The 17562-nt window shown below is 52.1% G+C and overlaps 1 protein-coding gene across 1 annotated transcript in view; it reads right to left on the bottom strand.

The window, feature by feature from the left end:
* Nucleotides 1-8503: 8503 nt before the first annotated feature.
* LRRC74A (leucine rich repeat containing 74A) overlaps nt 8504-17562 on the bottom strand; it is a 46301-nt gene continuing 37242 nt past the window's right edge. The window contains 5 exon segments of the mRNA XM_030319644.1: nt 8504-9352; nt 13374-13391; nt 13393-13454; nt 13591-13698; nt 15992-16138. Coding sequence (XP_030175504.1) covers nt 9226-9352; nt 13374-13391; nt 13393-13454; nt 13591-13698; nt 15992-16138 — 462 coding nt within the window. The 3' untranslated portion in view covers nt 8504-9225.

The raw sequence follows: 17562 nt of genomic DNA, 5'->3' as shown, positions 1-17562 counted from the left end.
CATCTCAGGCATCTGTGGGCGTTCACCCCAGACGTGTTTACACACGGGCACTGCCAGGCGGCTGGGATGCTGTGTCCCCCAGAGTGGCTCACAGGAAACCCAACAGCTGGGCTGAGAGCAGGGATCCCTTCACTCCGTCTTCCATTCTTTCAATGTATTCATCAGATATCGCTGAGCCCCTACTCTGTGCCAGGCATGTTGCTAACTACGCGTGGAGATCGCAGATGGGAACACAGTCCCGGCTTCCAGGGGCTCGCAGTCCAGCAGGAGAGGGCCGTGTGTCACCAGACAGTGGTCGCACAGTGATGCTGTGCACAGGAAGCACGGGGAGGGTGATCTGTGTCTCCTAGGATGCTTTGGTACAAGTAACAGGACTCAACTCAAAGAAGCCTAAGACAGAAAGACACTTATTGGTTCATTTCACAGGCGAGTGTGAGGCAGGGTTGCCTAGCAACTTAGTGATGTCATTGAAGTCGGGCGAGTCCCATCTTTCTGCCCTGCTGCCCTCAGCCTTTTTGGTGATGCCCCTCCAGTTCGCACGACGGATGCCACAATGTGAAGCATCACGTCCTCAACAGCCATGCCCAGGAGCAGAGTGGAAGGCAGGCTCTCTCGGTGCCTGTTCCTCTTATCAAAGAGGAAAGATTTTCCCAGAAGCCCCTAGTGGCCTGCCTTTCGCATCTCAGAACCCCATTGGGTCACATGGGCACAGCTCATTGCAAGGGAGGCTGGGAAAGCGAGGGCCAGGCATTGTCAGTTCTCACTAGAAGACAGGGAGGGGCACCTGCCTGCCCCCTGCTCCATTTAGTGTCAGTTTGTTGAGACTGCTACAAAGGAACAGTGTGGACTGGGTGGCGTATAAGCAACAGAAGTTCTCTCTCCACAGTTCTGCAGGCTGGAATAATGAGGTGCCACCGCGTTTGCGGTCTGAGGAGCTGGTCCCTGGTTTACAGATGGCCATCTCTGTGTCTTCACATGGTGGAGGGGCAAGGGAACGTTCTGGGAGTTTCTCTTATAAAGGCATTATTCCCATTCATGAGGGCTCTACCGTCGTGATCTAATCACACCCCAGAGGCTCATCTCCTAATGCTGCCACCTTGGGGTTTAAACACACGGATTTGGGGGAGCACAAACACTCCATCTACAGCGGGGTTCCTGTGTGCATCACAGATTCGGCAGCACCCTTGGCCTCTACCTCCTCGATGCACCCTTCCCCAAGCTATGACGGCCAAAAAACGTCTCCAGACGTTGCCAAATGTTCTTTCGGGGTGAGGGGGTGGGATCACCCCCGGTCGAGAACCATCGATCTAGTCTTCCTTAAGCCATGTTGAGAAGCTAGGGAAGGTTGGCCCTGACTGAACTGAGCTCTGAGAGGAGGGCTTCTGTAGCTGAGTGAAGGGTCCCCTCCCCCCTCCCTCCTCCTCTCCCCGACTCTCCTCCTCCTCACATTCCGGCAAATGCATGTTGATAAACCCTCACATTTGTATACAGCTTTACAGTTCATAATGTGCTCTCGTTTATTTCCTCTTACTTGTTCCTCGGGAGGGGGTGGGGGAGGGGTAGCGGGCAGCTACCCCAGCCGTGGAGACCATGAGGTTTACCACCTCTGGTCCCCTCCCAGCCCAAGAGTCTTTGGCTGGTGTGACAGCACCGAGCTAAGGACTCCTGCGGGGCCCCGATGGGAGATTTGATATTTAGGGCCCCCTCCTGTCCCTTTCTTCCCCTGTCGCTTTTGCCCTCAGCCTGTCCGAGCTCTCCTGTCCTGCCCACCCACCGACACTGTTCCTAGGAGAGGTTTTGGAGTGAGTCTTTGTGGCTTGGCCGCTTTCCCTGCACCCTGGCCCCCCCCCCCCCCATCTCTCTGCTCAGCCCCTCAGGGGCCTCCGCTGGTCTCCTGGCACTAAATGCCATCTCTACCACACCCAGTTCCCCCCAAGCATACACCCCTGTCCCGATGCTTCCCCCAGAGCCCATTCTTGGACCCGTGTGACTCCTCCCTGCACCATCTAATAACCCCTGAATTAATTGATTTTCCTTCTCCCCACCTCCAACACCCGAATCTGCTCCTTCAGAGACTTTTCTGTTTCAGCGATGAAGACTTCATTCTTCCAGGTGCTCGGGGCCCCAAACCTTGGGTCACCTTTGGCTCTCTTTCTGCACAGTCCACATCTTATCTGCTGGGGGAATCTTGTTGGCACCACCTTTAAATATACCCAAGGTTCTGCCACCCCATCGCCTCCACAGGTCCCCCTTCACCTCTGGGTTATTGTAATAGCCTCGCAAGTGACTCTCCTGATTCTGCCCTTGAGTCTCTAAAGTCAGTTTTTTTTTTTGATTTATTTATTTTTGAGAGAGAGAGAGAGAGACTGAGCACAAGCCGGGGAGGGACAGAGACAGAGGGAGACAGAATCTGAAGCAGGCTCCCTGCTGTGCTGACAGCTCAGAGCCAGACGCGGGGCTAGAACCCACAAAATGCAAGATCATGACCTGAGCTGAAGTTGGACACTCTCCAGGCGCCTCCCTAAAGTCTGTCTTCACGCAGCAGCGGCCCAAACACCCTTCCAAAAGATGTCTGAGTATGCCCTCTGCTGCCCAAACCCTGCAAGGGCGCCCTTCACCCAGACCCCGTGTTCTATCCTGGCCTTCAGGGCCCCACCTGGGCTGGCCCTTCCCTCTCACCTCACCCCTCACACCGAGCAGTCTCCTCCCCTCACTCAGCTCCAGCTGCACAGGCTCGTTCACTGGTCCTGCACAGCCGCTCCTGTCTTGGGGCCTTTGCTCTCCCTGGAAAGCTCTTCCTCCAGACGTCCTTCAAGTCACTGTTCAAATACCTCTTTTTACACCCCCAACAATGCACCTCCTGAACCTCCTTCCCTGGCTCCCCACCCTCATAGCTCTTATTATCTTCTAACTTACTGTATGACTCACTTATCGATTGTATTTATTGGTGGGCAGTCTCTTCTTGCTGGAATGTCATCAACTCCATGTAAGGGATGGCTTTTGTTTTTACTAACTGATGTATCCCAACATACCCACAGCAGCCGTGGACACCAGTTAAGCCCCTAATAAATGTGTTGAATTTACTTGAAGTCGTTTACACTTTAGTATAAATAAATGTACGTAATTTCCCCCACCCCATCCCTCAGACTTGCATTCCCCACTAATTTTTAAGAAAAGGTTATTTCCTGCCTCACAGGGCCCTTACGAAAGGCATTTTAGGGGCTGTGAGTTTTACAGTCTTGAAATAATGGCAAGTGGATTGAGAAACCACTGTGAAGCCAGGACTCAAGGAGAAGAGAGAGATCTCCCTGGTTCCTCAAAGGGCAGAGGGGACAGGCTCCAGGGTGTGGCAGAGAGGAAGGGACAGCGTCCTGCACACGTACCTGGTCATGGTGCGGCTTCAACTGGTTACTCCAAGGACTGTGGTGGGGAGAGAGGGGTTGGAGCTGAGTCTTTCTAGCCTGTTTTCATGGCAGGATGGGCTCAGGAGGCAAGCGGGACTCCCCATTCGCAAGGGTCTGGCCGCTGGCGGTGATGCAGGCAGAGGCGGAATCACCTCCACCCCTAAAGACGCTGAAAAGTCTGGAGCTGAGAAGACCGTCACTCAGTGAGACCCTCTACCAAGGCCTGGGCTGATGTTCAGGCCACTGTCAGCTTTTAGAAGATGTGTGGATTTCTCCCCAATTCCAAATAAACATCCACTTACTAACCTCATATTGTATTTGTAATTTTTTATTTCTTAAAGAGGTCCCCCAGATTGCAGAGCTCAGCCACCACAGAACCTGGACGACCCCTGGGTGGAGAAACTTGCTCTCCAGGCAGGTGGAGAGTTCCGGCCCATGCTCCTCCGGTATGACCAGTATCGCTGAAGCCGGTTGCACCGCTGTCCTTTTCGTCTGAATTTGATTTCCTGGAGCCAGTTTGGGGTCCTGCTTTCTTCTCTCTACTCTCCCCAGACCCCCCACCCGACCCCACCCGACCCCACCCGACCCCACCTTAGAGAGCGGAAGCTTTCGGAGGTGGAGGATTTGTGAGGTTGGAGCGCCCTCTGCTGGGAAATCGGAGGTTCAGCCAGGAGAGGTACAAGCCGAGAGTGACCCGGTTTGGCCTTTAGGATGCCTGAAAGTATCCTTTCTTGCTTTCATCCTTTCTGGGGGTTAGTACACAGGTAAGCTCCTCTTGTTGGGCACCGACCCCCTCTTGTTGGTCATGGACATATTAAAACATTTTTTAAAAGTTTATTTTTGAGAGAGAGAGAGCGAGAGCGAGCGAGCATGAGCGGGGAGGGGCAGAGAGCGTGCGAGACACAGAATCCAAAGCAGGCTCCAAGCTCTGAGCTGTCAGCACAGAGCCGGACAAGGGGCTCGAACTCACAAACCGCAAGATCATGACCTGTGAATCATGACCTGAGCTGAAGTCAGACGCTTAACCAACTGAGCCACCCGACGCCCCCTTTCCTGGACGTATTTGGGTACACGCACCATGTCTCCATAATTCAAATGTGAGCATACATTTGTACACACGTGCTCCTTTTCCATCATACCTTGGGCAGCATCTCTAGAGTGAGCTTTGGAGTCCACAGGTGAAGGGCTCAGTCCCCTACAGACTACTTCAGATGCCAGCTGCAATGGGGTCCCCTGGGATATCTGCACTTCTGATCTGCCAGCTACAACGGGGTGAGGGGGGTTCCCAGGACCCCCTCGGGTTTGATAACTCACTGGAACAATCCACAGAACTCGCGGAAAGTGCTATGATCATGAGTATAGTTTTATTAGAAAGGATCTGGCTCAGGGTCAGGCAAATGGAGGTGTGTGCAGGGCAAGCCCTGAAAGGGGGTGCAGAGGCTTCCATGCCCTCCCACCCCAGGACATCCAGGTGTTCACCTCCCGGGAAGCTCCCCTGAGTGGCGCTGTCCAGACTTTCCACTGGAGTTAACTCTAGGGAGGCAGGATTGCACACTGGCTGCGTGCTTGAACTCCATCTCTAACCACCTCTACTCCCAGGTTGGTCTTTCCCAGCTACCAGCATCCCTGAGCGATCTAAGGGCCCACTCAGCCCTCATTAGCATAACAAAGACAGTCTGGCCACTCAGGAAGTTCCAAGAGTTTTTATTATTTTTTTAGTTACTTTTTATTTATTTATTTTTTTTTTTAATTTTTTTTTTTTTAATTTTTTTTTTCAACGTTTATTTATTTTTGGGACAGAGAGAGACAGAGCATGAACGGGGGAGGGGCAGAGAGGAGGGAGACACAGAATGGGAAACAGGCTCCAGGCTCTGAGCCATCAGCCCAGAGCCCGACGCGGGGCTCGAACTCACGGACCGCGAGATCGTGACCTGGCTGAAGTCGGACGCTTAACCGACTGCGCCACCCAGGCGCCCCTTTAGTTACTTTTTAAAATGAGACTCTTGGGGCGCCTGGGTGGCGCAGTCGGTTAAGCGTCCGACTTCAGCCAGGTCACGATCTCGCGGTCCGTGAGTTCGAGCCCCGCGTCGGGCTCTGGGCTGATGGCTCAGAGCCTGGAGCCTGTTTCCCATTCTGTGTCTCCCTCTCTCTCTGCCCCTCCCCGTTCATGCTCTGTCTCTCTCTGTCCCAAAAATAAATAAACGTTGAAAAAAATAAAATAAAATAAAATGAGACTCTTTTCTTTTTGATAAATGTTTATTTATTTTGAGAGACAGAGAGAGAGAGCATCTCAAGCAGACTCCACGCTATCAGCACTCAGCCCCATGAGGGCTCTATCCACAATCCTGAGATCATGATCTGAGCTGAAATCAAGAGCCTGACGCTTGGCGCCCGGTTGGCTCAGTCAGTTAAGTGTCCAACTTCGACCCAGGTCATGATTTCGCAATTTGTGAGTTCGAGCCCCGTGTCAAGTTCTGTGCTGACAGCTCAGAGCCTGGAGCCTGCTTCGGATTCTGTGTCTCCCTCTCTCTCTGCCCCTCCTCTGCTCGCGTCTGTCTCTGTCTCTCTCTCTCAAAATAAATAAACATTACAAAAAAAAAAAAAAGAGCCAGACGCTTAACGGACTGAGCCATGCAGGTGGCCCCCAAGGGTTTTTAAGGCTTGGTAGCAGTCTGGGAGAAAAACGTGGTAGTTGATTTATACTACGACGCGTGTACACATACACACACACACACACACACACACACAGGAGTTTTGTCTTACTCATCCTGGCCACCATGGCAGCCAGCCGGTCAGCCCTCCTCCAGCTGATCCACAGACTCCCTAAGGTGGTGGCCAGACAGCAAAAGCAGTCTTCCCAGGGTCACCATGGACCCTCCTTAAAGGCACCACTGGGCCTCAAGGTGGGCCTCCCAGCCTCCTGGTCCCCCTCTCCCTCCAGGATGTCTGCTTCCTGAAGGAGAACTGTTCCCTTCCTGTAGTTCAAGGCCACTGGTCCGCAGCCAGGATTTAGGTCGCAGGCTTGCCTTGCCAATCATTGTTTTCTTTTGCTTAAAACAAAACAAATCAAAACAAAACCAATCCAGAGCCCCCGCTTGGCAAAGCAGCCTGGTCCCTCGAGGACACTGCAGCTGCCACTGTGGCCACACAGCAACCCTGCAGCTCACCCCGCCGAGCCGCGGGTTCTGTATCCTGGCCCATCCCACCAGTACTGATGTGGAAATGTCGGGGTTTGGAGCTGACGGCCAGGAAATAATTCTTGAGACGTCTTGGGTGCAAAAAGGTGGTTTTATTAAAGCACGGGGACAGGACCCGTGGGCAGAAAGAACTGTGCTGGGGTTGTGACGGGTGACTGAACATATTCCTTCAGGTTGGGAGGAGGTTAGGGATAGAGTAATTCTCCAAGGTATTTGGAAGCAAGGTTTCCAGGACTTTGAGGGGGCTAGCTGCTGTTAGGAAAAGGTCAGTTATTACTGTTTAGTAAACAGTCACGAGGCCCTTCAGATGTCTGTCAGTGGGCCATATGCTTGGAGGATGACGGTTAACATATATTTGGCGGGGGGGGGGGCGGGTAGAGATAAAGGAAGTTTCTAAAGGAATTTTTATATGTTAAAGTAGACTTAGAGGATTCTGGGAAGTAGGCTAAGATTGCCTTTTGCCTTTAGCAAAGTATCGCATTGAGGCAGCAGAGTTCCTGGCGAATGTCACTCTGCCTGTGTCAAGGACTTGTTGATGGGCTGTAGGTCGTAAGGGAACTTAAGTTTTCATTTGCCTGTGTTTCCCGCATCAGTCTCGCCACCGCTCTGAGGCCACGCATCCAGCTGCCGTGTTGCAGCTGTTAGAGAGAATTCACTGTGGCCTTTGGTTTTTGGGGATGCTAGCTCTGGATTCTCGTTCTGAGCGTCTGGTGGAGATGTGATCCTAGGTCCCGGCTGCAAGTCACAGCCACCCCTCCCCCGAGGTGAGGCATTCCCAGCCCAGGAAGGGGTTCGGACCTCAGCAGCCAAGAAAAATGCCAGCTCTTTACCGTGTCCCCTGCGTTGTCCACATGGCGCTGCTAGTCCCTGGTCCCCCTCCTCCCTCTAATTCCTAAGATTCTGGACGAATTCTTTTGATTTGATGCAAGCCTTAAACCAAACCCTGAGATGAGAATACTTCCCGTGATGTTTCAAAGGCCCAGTACTTAGATATTTCAAAGATGGCTGCTTGGTGTGGCCCCTCTTGTGCCCTGCAGGACCTAGGCCTCCCCTCCCCCCACTCTCGGAAAGGAAAGCCACTGTGATGAGGTCATCCTTCTAGGAAGCACTTATTGTATGCTCGGCCTTGGGTTTCACCCGCACAATCTCATTAAATTGTGGGGAGGGGAGACCATTATCATTTCTATTGACGGGTGAGGAAACGGAGATTCAGAAAGGTTGAGTGACTGGCTCAAAGTCACAGAGCTGCTAAGTGGGAAAGCCAGGCGCAATTCAAACCTCAAAATGTCCGGTGCCAGAACCCCGTTTGCTTAACTGCTTTATGACGCGGGTGCACAGAGCTTTCCATGTGCTTCCTTCTGTCTTCCCGTCCCACCTCCCCTGGCACAATTTCTGCTCAATACTGGGAGCAGGGACGGCCTGTCAACCTGACCTTCAGCAATCAGCCACACTAGAACAGTATCTTCCGCCTTTGCCTCCCTCCTGGCCTGCAGCTCGTGCTTGCTTATCAATCTAGTTCCTCACTCTGTTGTAGACACAGTGTAGACAGAGTAAGTGCATTTAAACTCCCCGGTCTGGATGTGGAGCTGCTGCACAGAAGCCGCAGGGGGCAGGGAAGCACAGTGGGTAAGACCCCAGGGAGCCAGAGCTATATTGTTAGGGCCTGAATCTCCGCCTCCCCACTTACTAGCAAGAAAGCTTGAGTGAGATGCTTAACTTCTCCATGCTTCCGTTTCCCCAACTGTAAAACAGGATAATAAAGTCTTCCTGCACCGGGTTTCTGTGAGGAACAAAAAGCTACCACATGACGCTCACCGAGTTAGGGCAGGTTAGGAGGGGCACAGCCAGGTGCTGATTCCCTCGCTTGCAGCCTGACCTCCTTCAGTGCTGGGCACGCAGTCCAATGCCTCTGGGTCATTTTGACCCGCTGGCCTCTCCTACTTTGCAAGATTCCTCTACCTCCACCTTGGGCTTGCAGCTCCCGCCCACCAGCCTCCAGACTGGGCAAGCTGATAGAGGATGAGTTCCTCGTGCAGTCCTATCCAAATGAAACACTGTCTCCTCTTGCGGCTTTGCCGGGCTCCAGGGTGGACTGACTGGGGGAGGGGACTGAATATTTACGGAGTTTTTACCCGCCCACCCCTGATTTTCTGCCTCACAGTACGGGTGCAAAGTTCCCTGTTAGAAACCGCAATTCACAACGAGGACATTGAGCGTTGGAGAGGTTTGCCCAAGTGTCAGGCTGCTGGACACTCCCGGGCTCAGATTTCATGTGTCGGGCTTTTGGGGGGGGGGTGGGCAGAAGTTTGGGAGATCACAGAAAGTACAAAGGCTGCAAAGCGTTCTGTAAGGATCTGGAAGCGGTGTGTTCACCAGGAATTTGAAGCTGACCTGACACCTAGTGGCCACTAGTCGGAATTACTCCAACTTTGGGAAGGTTCCCAGACTATCGCAGGCAGGTTTTGACTCTCGTCCTTCACTTTCTTGGGATTGGTAATGTTGAGGGTTGGCCTGGAGGATTGGGGGCGAGGGGGTGGATTTTAGCTTCCCTGTATCTCCATAATTTCCCCAAAGCTACCCAAACAAAACATAACATTTGATCAGAAAATTGCTGCCTTTCATTTTTATGCAAGAGATGCATTAAAAGCATCTGGAGAAAACTTTGCTGTTTTTATTGATCCATAACATAGTCCACAATTTTTGATACCCCCTGGCTTCATAATCTTCAGGGTTCCACCCAGACACCAGCAGCTGCTGGACAAGAGACTTGGGGGGGAAATTTATAGATATAATAAACCTAAATGACACGGCTCCTGATTTTAAGGGGATTCGATTTATTTGTGGAGTCAAAGACATCTACATACCCTGACAAGTATGAGAGATGTGAGTTTCAGCCCACGAACCCCTTAGTGCATTTCTTTATTTTCTTTTATTATCCTAATTTTGACTCTGAGCCCCTCTGTCACCCAATTAATGGAAATTCAACTTCGGGCTAAGACCTTGAATAAGGAAGGGAAAGGGGAAAATGCACTGCGGGGAGGGGTATAAATTATTTCAAATAATGATTCTGCCACACGGGCAGAGAGGCCTCAGCCTCCGCTCCAGCCCTGGTGAAGCAAAGGGAAAGCCAAAGGCAGTGACTGGATTCCGAGATGCCGTTTCAGCATGCGTCACACATCAGGGCTCTAAAGGGTCGGTTCCCGGTCACCCCCAAACTTTCCCACTTTTCCACCACTTGCCCCCCAAAATTGCCAGGTGAATGTGTTTGTTCACCCCATAGGTCTCTATTGAGCATCTCCTATGTGTCAGGCACTGTGTGGTGGTACAGCGATGTGTGATTCAGTCCCTGCCCTTGTGCATCCACAGAGACGACTGGCGGGGCTAATCAGAACCCGCCAGTTACCCATCCCCGCACCTGCTCAGCGCATGCTGTTCTTGACTATCCCTGCTCTTGTGCTCAGCAATTCGTGTCTCCTTAGCTTCCAAGGAATTTTAAAAAGAAATGTAGAACAGTAGATTCCCAGAACAGATTGGGAAGCCTTAATTTCGGCTGTCCTACTTTTTTCCGATGGAAGCGTAAGGCTCCATGCTCAGGTGGCGAGGTGGCGCCGGGCTATGACTACATGCCAGGTCTCTCTGTCTCCCATCCTGGGCTCTCTCCACATGACCCCTCAGCATTTGCTTCTAAAGCACCCCCCCCCCCCCCCCGTGCCCCACGTCCTTGTTCCTGAGCATCTGCTCCCTCTCCACTGCCTCCTGCGTCTCCAAAATCTCTCTCCTGGATACAGTTTACATTTACTAGGATGACTGCCTTTGTGCACTGATCTCCACCCCCCCCCCCCCCCCCCACTGCTCTTTTCCTGCTGCCTAGCAACGCCATTGCATTCCCAATTTGTCTTCCGGCTCCTACTAAGGCCATCAAGGATGCGCCCCCTGCTGGTCGCCAAAACCAAAGGCGCTGCTCCAGTTGCGGGGGGGGGGGGGGGGGGGGGGGGGGGGGGGGCACGCCACCTGCAGCCCAGAGACGTGGGGACCCAGGCAGACTTTATTGGCTCGCTCGCAGTCTGGCCTTGGTGTTTGTCTACGGAGGTTTCAGAACAGATCTTCACCTCCTGAATGCCACCAATCGACTTGCCAGGACCTCTCCGTCGCGGCGACTTCTTTTCAGACCAGACTTGTTGCTACCGCTTCTCTGTTTTTAGGAAACTGGTTTGAAAGGTAAGGGGATAATGCTGAGTGCCAATGCCGCCTGATTGAAGGGAGTGTTTAGGCAGACTCAAATCCAAGCAGGATCATTTGTAAACCCATCGCAGCAGGAGGGTTGAACATGGGTAAGTTTTGGTGTCGGCCCCGGGGAGGGGGCAGAAGAATCGGTTTTTGCCATTGGCAAGGAAGGGTTTAGCAGTCGACTGAAATTTAGAATGTGCACACCCTTTGGCCCAGCGATTGCCCTGGATCCGCTCCATCTTGTTAGAGAAACATGTGTGGGCAAACACCATCTACAAAAGGATGCTGGTTATAGTTATTTGTAGTAGCAAAACAATGGAAATAATTTAAATGTCCCTAACAATGAGATAAATAAGGAGACTTCTGTGCTATGAAATAGCACGCAGCAGTTAAAAAAGACTGAGATGGATCTAAATGCACAAACACGGAAAGATTGCCAAGACATACTGGAAGGCAGAGCAAATTCAGAGGAACGTGATAGCATGATTCTATTTAGGATAAACAAGAAACCGTGTGTTTGTCAGTGTGAGGGTACAATAATGTATAATAAAACATATGTGCACTCGGAGCCTAGCACATGCCAGGTAATGTTCTAAATGCTTTACAGGCATTAATCCATTTACTCCTCAAAAGCTCCGATGCCATGGGTACTATTATTAGCTCCACGGTACAGATGGGGAAATTGAAGCTTACGGAGATTGGGTAACTTGCACAGGAGTGGAGCTGGGCTTGGAACTCAGGCAGTCTGGCCTCAGAGCCCACGTTTTAAACCACGACACCACACACACTCACGTGTGCACGCACACATGCACACTCGATGGCAAGTATGGGAAAGGCACGGAAATGTGCACCGGGACTGTTCATGGGAGGCAGCATGTACCGTGGAGAAGAGATAAAAAAAGAACCTTCACTTTCTTCTTGCTATACTTCTGTGGATTTAGAATTTTTACAAGTAGATATTATTTGTAACAAAAATGAAAATAAAAAATTCACGCAACAATAAAAATGACCGCTCTGCTCTTCAATGAGAATAGAGCTGAGGGACAATTTGAGGTGCCCACGAGAGACTGCCCCCTCAGTTCCCAAGACACGGGGACCCAGACCCCAGTATTGCCTCTTGATGGCCACTTGACCTCATCTGCAAAGCTGAAGGGTTTGCTGGACCTGGAACCTGGTCTCTTGGCCTCTGCCTGGGCACTTCCCACCAGCTTCCCAAGGACACCAAGCACCACTTTAGGGGGGGCAGGTGGGGAGTTTCAGGACAGAGACGTGGTGTGGGGGACGTGCAAGCCTGAGACATCTTCAGAACGAGCCCTCTTGCTGGGTGACATGTGCCAGCCTCTTAGGCACATTGTCCCTACTCTATCCTTACAAAGCCGCTTGGGTGCTGTGGTTACACCCCATTCTAAAGACTTGGAGACTAAGAGCCCTGTGAAGAGCTGCCCCTCCCTAGAAGCAAGGTGTGCAGATGGGTCCGGCTGCCTTTCCTATCTTTGCCCTGGCTTCTCCCCGTGGCAAGTATTGAAGAGGGCACAGAACAGAGGTACAGGGTGGGGAGGCTCGGGGGGCAGGACCAGGGGGGTCTGATAGAGCTCCCTAAGGACTGGTGTCTAAGACAAGAGGTTGCTGGGTCAGTTGGGAGCCTTCATCCTTCACTGCGTACGGGTGATGACAGAACCGGCACCTGGGCCACATATGGGTCGTGACAGTGCCGGGCACCTGGGCCACATATGGGCGACGACAGCGTCAGGCACCTGGGCAGGTTTGGGGCCCCACAGAGTACTTGGCCCGAGGTAGGGGCTCACAGGTGTTCTTACAGTTCTTACTGTTACACAGGCCCTTTCCTGTCTCTTTTTTTTTTTTATTTTTTTATTTTTTATTTTTGGGACAGAGAGAGACAGAGCATGAACGGGGAGGGGCAGAGAGAGAGGGAGACACAGAATCGGAAACAGGCTCCAGGCTCTGAGCCATCAGCCCAGAGCCCGACGCGGGGCTCGAACTCCCGGACCGCGAGATCGTGACCTGGCTGAAGTCGGACGCTTAACCGACTGCGCCACCCAGCGCCCCCTGTCTCTTTAAGGAATTGAGCCCAAGTCACAACGGCATCATCCCCTAGGCCACAGCAGAGCTGAGTGGCTGCAGTCTCCCAGCCACATGAGGCTCACGCTTCTGCACTTGCTTCTTGCCCGAGTAATCCTCCTCTTTGAGCTACCCAGGCACCTGCCACAGACCTCTCACCACGCCAGGGCCTACCCACGTGCTCTGTTACGTCCCCTCCTACTTGGCTTTGACACTGTGTCCCCAGAATCTGGTCCCACAGCCAACAGCACACGGTTGAGGCTGCAGCTCTGCTGGGAGGGTGAATTGGAAGTTGAGGAGGAGGGCAGACAGTGGGGCCAGCCTCGGAAGCCAGGGAGGGCGCGGCCAGCTGCTTCAGGGGAGGCTGTACCTGATCAAATGTAGACACCACCGGGACGCCTTATAGAGAACTGGGGGCCTGCCTGGGGCAGAAGCAGGATAAGATGGGCGCTGGGCCTAGACTGACCTGAAGTTCACCATGCCTCTTCTCAGCCAGCTTCTTTATCAGCTCCCTGACTTGGTACGGGTTCATAGGGACCTTGTCCTGCTGAAGAAGTGGATGGAACATGCAAAGTCAATGGAGCTCTCTGCCTACCCCTTCCCAGGCCTAAACACACACACACACACACACACACACACACACACACACCCCACACTGCTGTTGCCACTAGGGTTCAGCACACCTGTATCATAGCTTTCCGGAAGTCACCCACAGACATCATCATTCTTCCATTAGGGTTCAAGCTCTTGAAGAAGTCTATGACCGTGATTTGGTGCTGGTCTGCATAGCTCTGAGAGAAACCGGAGACACCAGAAGCAAATACTGACTTTGTAACATCTATTAACAACACCCCACCCCATCCCCACCCTCCACTGCCACCTTCCGCCAAAAGGTTGCCCAGGCTCCCAGACCTGGCAGGCCCAAGGAGGTGAACTTGAATAGAGACCTAGAGAAAGAGTAGGAATGAGTACGACACTGAGGACAGGAAGAAGGGTGTTCCAGGCAGAGGAACCTGCACGTGCACAGGCCTGGAGCTGAGTGAGAGCTAGTGCAGAGAAACAGGGGGAAATCTTGTGGGGCTGTATTTCCGGGAACCAGGGGGGGATGGGTAGGTGGAGAGGGTGGGGCTACAGAAGACCTCCCTGTGGTGGCAGCGTCACCACCTTTATTTTAGTCCCTTGGGCTTGACGTTTTGGAGTTATCATTGGCTCGCTCCTATCATCACAGGCCTCCCTTCTCCCAGCACACACACACACACACACACACACACACACACGCATACTTGCCCACATGCACCATGTGCCCAGCCATTTACCAAATCCTGGAGCTTCTCCATTAGGGGATCCCCTACATCTGTCCCTCCACTTCCACTGCTATCCTCAGGCAAGGCACCATTCTAGAATACTAGTTAGCACACGGAGAATACTACCATAGTGCCTTCATTAGCATTCCCACTCTCATATTTACCCCCTTCAGTTTATTTCCCTCCCCATTGCCTGAAAGGTTACTGTTTGGTCCTACCGGATTCACCTTACCCACCGCTCAGCAACTGTAGCTGGCTCCCGCTCCCTGTGGAATCCAACCCCAGCCCTGAGACTAGAATCTGAGGACTGCCACATCTAGCCCCAGCCTCTCTGGGTAGCCTTGACTTCCAGGCTTTGCAGGAGCCTGGAACCACACGGTCCTGCTGGAGCCACATGGTTCTGTCCCCATCTCCCAAGCACACTGTGTGCACCCTGCTCTGCTCCTCTGCTAGTGGGAACCCTCTCCCCAGAACTCCCTCCCTGTCACTGTCACTGACCTGAATTCTTTCTTGCTCTTCAAGACCCTTCCCCAGGACGTGTCCCTTTCTGTTTGCCTAATCCCACAGTGGCCTCTAATCTGGATTCAGATGGTATTTGTTGCCTTGGTCACTCATTTATTATTTATCGTATGATGCTTTCTATGAGAAGTTACTGCATCTGTCCCATCTTTGCAACCAGATTGTTGCCTGTCCCTTCTCCCCAGAGGGGAAGGACTGTGTTTTACATCGCATATCTGGCTCAGTTTCTAATTGAGATTCCTATGAGATCCCTAGAGATTTCTATGCTGTTTTAAGCAGGGGTGGGGCTCCCGCTTTCCATCCGAGATCTCCATTCCTATTCCCTGCATCTTTCCTCCCCTTGCAAAACAGGTTTCCCCTCGGTTCCATCTGATGTCATCTGACTTGTGAAGGTACTCAATACCCCCCCTTGCCTTCTAGAACTTTCCACACAACAATAATTGCCATGCAGAGCTCTTCTGTTTAGTCCTGGAAACTGAGGCACAGAGCAGACCAACCAAGGGGCAGGAGGTAGCCCCAGCGGCACACGTCCTCTAGAATCTACATCTGCATGGGTATCACCCCGGGTAGCAAGCAGTCTGTATCCAGCTTCCCCGTCAACTCTGCCTTCAGTGAGAGCCAGGCATGGGAACACCAGCCTGGGCTGGGCGCTACTCTGTGAGGTGGTCAGACCAGAGGAGCTCCCTGGCAGCTCTAAAATTGTCTGGGTTTTCATTTCCATGGTTTTACCTGCCTCCTGTGATCTAAGACTAGAGCCAGGGGCAGGTCACCACTAGATATAAAGGATCTGAGGGTCCCACTTTAGCTGGAGCCACCAAACCGCTGTCTTCACCACAGGGGTGTCTTGGCATCCTTACTGGCTATTGGAAAGAGCTGGCATTTGTTGGGCGCTTATTATTGGCCAGGCATTGCTCTAAGCACTTCTTGTGTGTTATAGAATTGAATCTTCACAGCAGCCCTCCCGGGGTGAGTCCTATCGTTATGCCCATCTTCCAGGTGAAGAGACTGGGGCACAGAGAGCACAGCGACTTGCCTTCAGCCGCACATTAACAGGTGGAGGAGCCTGGCTGGTGGAAACCATCCCGTTCCAAGCCCCTCCCTCTTCACCCAGATCCCAGATCCCCTCTTCCTGCTGAGGGGACCCAACATCCACAGGGAATTTCCATGTCTGAGACATTCCTTGTCAGAGAGGACTGTGCAGACACTTCGGGGAGGGGAGACGCTGGTCCTTGGGGTCTCTGAGAGGAAAGCAAGGGCTCACCTGGATCAGTTTCATGGGGTTTGTCCACAAGAGCAGCTCTTTCTTGGCAGAGAGGCCTTGCACCGCCTTGTACGTCACGTCCAGCTGGGGGTGGATGGCACACACCCCATCCAATATTTTTACGAACTGCTCAGACACCAGCACATTCTGAGGAGGGGAGAGAGGGGACCCATCGTGAGGAAGGCATCGCCCGCTGTTGTAACATCTCTACCCCCACGCCCATCCCCCACCCCCCTGCAGACCAGCCGCCCCATCCAAGCCAAAGGCAGAGAGGTTTTTTTTTTTTTTTTTCGTTTTTTGTTTTTTGTTTGTTTGTTTTGTTTGGTCTTTTCCAGCTTGTTCTGCAGTGCTGCTTCTAGACTGGGAGAGTTCATCTTTCCTAGGGCTTGTGATTTGACTTGTAAAGTTTGCACATGAGTGTGATCAGATGTCCTGGTTGAGTGCCAGCAGCCTGTGTCACACACGGTCAGCTCGGCTCTGCTCTTAGATGGCGAGCATCGGTGTCTGCATGTGACAGATGAGACACAGCTATGGGGTTAGGAGACTGGTCCTGAGGCAAATGTCCTAAAATGTCCATTTCTACACCAGTGTTGGTCTTGGGAGCATGTGCCCCGGACGAGGATCCCTCATTCCAACCACCCTGTCCTGGCTCAAAACCCATTGGGAACTCCCCTTTTGGAAGTGCCCTCAGAGCTGGGTTGTAGGCCACAGGAGAAGACATGGTCTATGAAGCAGTGTTTGACCAAACTGGGCCTTCACTGGTTCAGTCAGCCTGCTTCACTCCTCAGATGTGGTTCTGACCATCTTCTGCCACTTCAAATAATGAAACTCATGCTAAAGGGCTGACGGCTTCCCCCATCCTGATTTGTAGATATTCTAGAGAAAGTTCTAGAAGCAGTGAAGGAATTCCAACGCTGTTTAGAGTTACATCAGGAGAGATGAAAAGAGAAAGAAAAGTCTAATTCAGACCTGTCTGTCCTGGTAGGCTTGTAAAATGCCAGTGTGATCCCAGCTTGTGGGTTTCTGTGCCATCTGGGGCCTCAACAGCACCATTTCTAACGTTCCCTCAGACACCAAGAGAGTGACTCCATGCCTTCCAACCTGCCCTGGGGACGGGGGGAAGGAGGGAGAGCAAATGCCAACAAAATCTGGACACATAACTGAGACCCAGAGGCAGGGTGGGGTGGGAGCTAAGGCAGCCTCAGGGGTACAAGGTCAGAGCTGTAGGATGAGCGTAGAGAGAAGCCCCCTAAGGAGAAACCGACTGAACCAGGGGACAGACTGAAAAGAAAAGCAGGTATGTTTTTCTAATGTTTTATAATCTGTGGCAAACCTAAGTCCAAATTTTACTTATTAAGTTCCAAGGTGTTTGGGTTTAAATATTCAAAATATCATCACTGATATAATTGTAAGGCATTAAAATCTTGGCAAAGCGTCATATTTGTGTGGCTTTAAAATAACACAACAAGACTTTAACACTGCACTAGAGTAGGAGGCAGAAGCCTCGGCTTTACTCTTTGTTGTGCTTTTCACTTGCTGTGTATTCCTGGGCAAGTGATCCAACCTCTCTG

Source organism: Lynx canadensis, chromosome B3 (genome assembly GCF_007474595.2).
Source record: "Lynx canadensis isolate LIC74 chromosome B3, mLynCan4.pri.v2, whole genome shotgun sequence".
Lineage (NCBI taxonomy): Eukaryota > Metazoa > Chordata > Mammalia > Carnivora > Felidae > Lynx > Lynx canadensis.
Note: the sequence above shows the minus strand (reverse complement) of the source record. Positions and strands in the feature narration are given on the sequence as shown.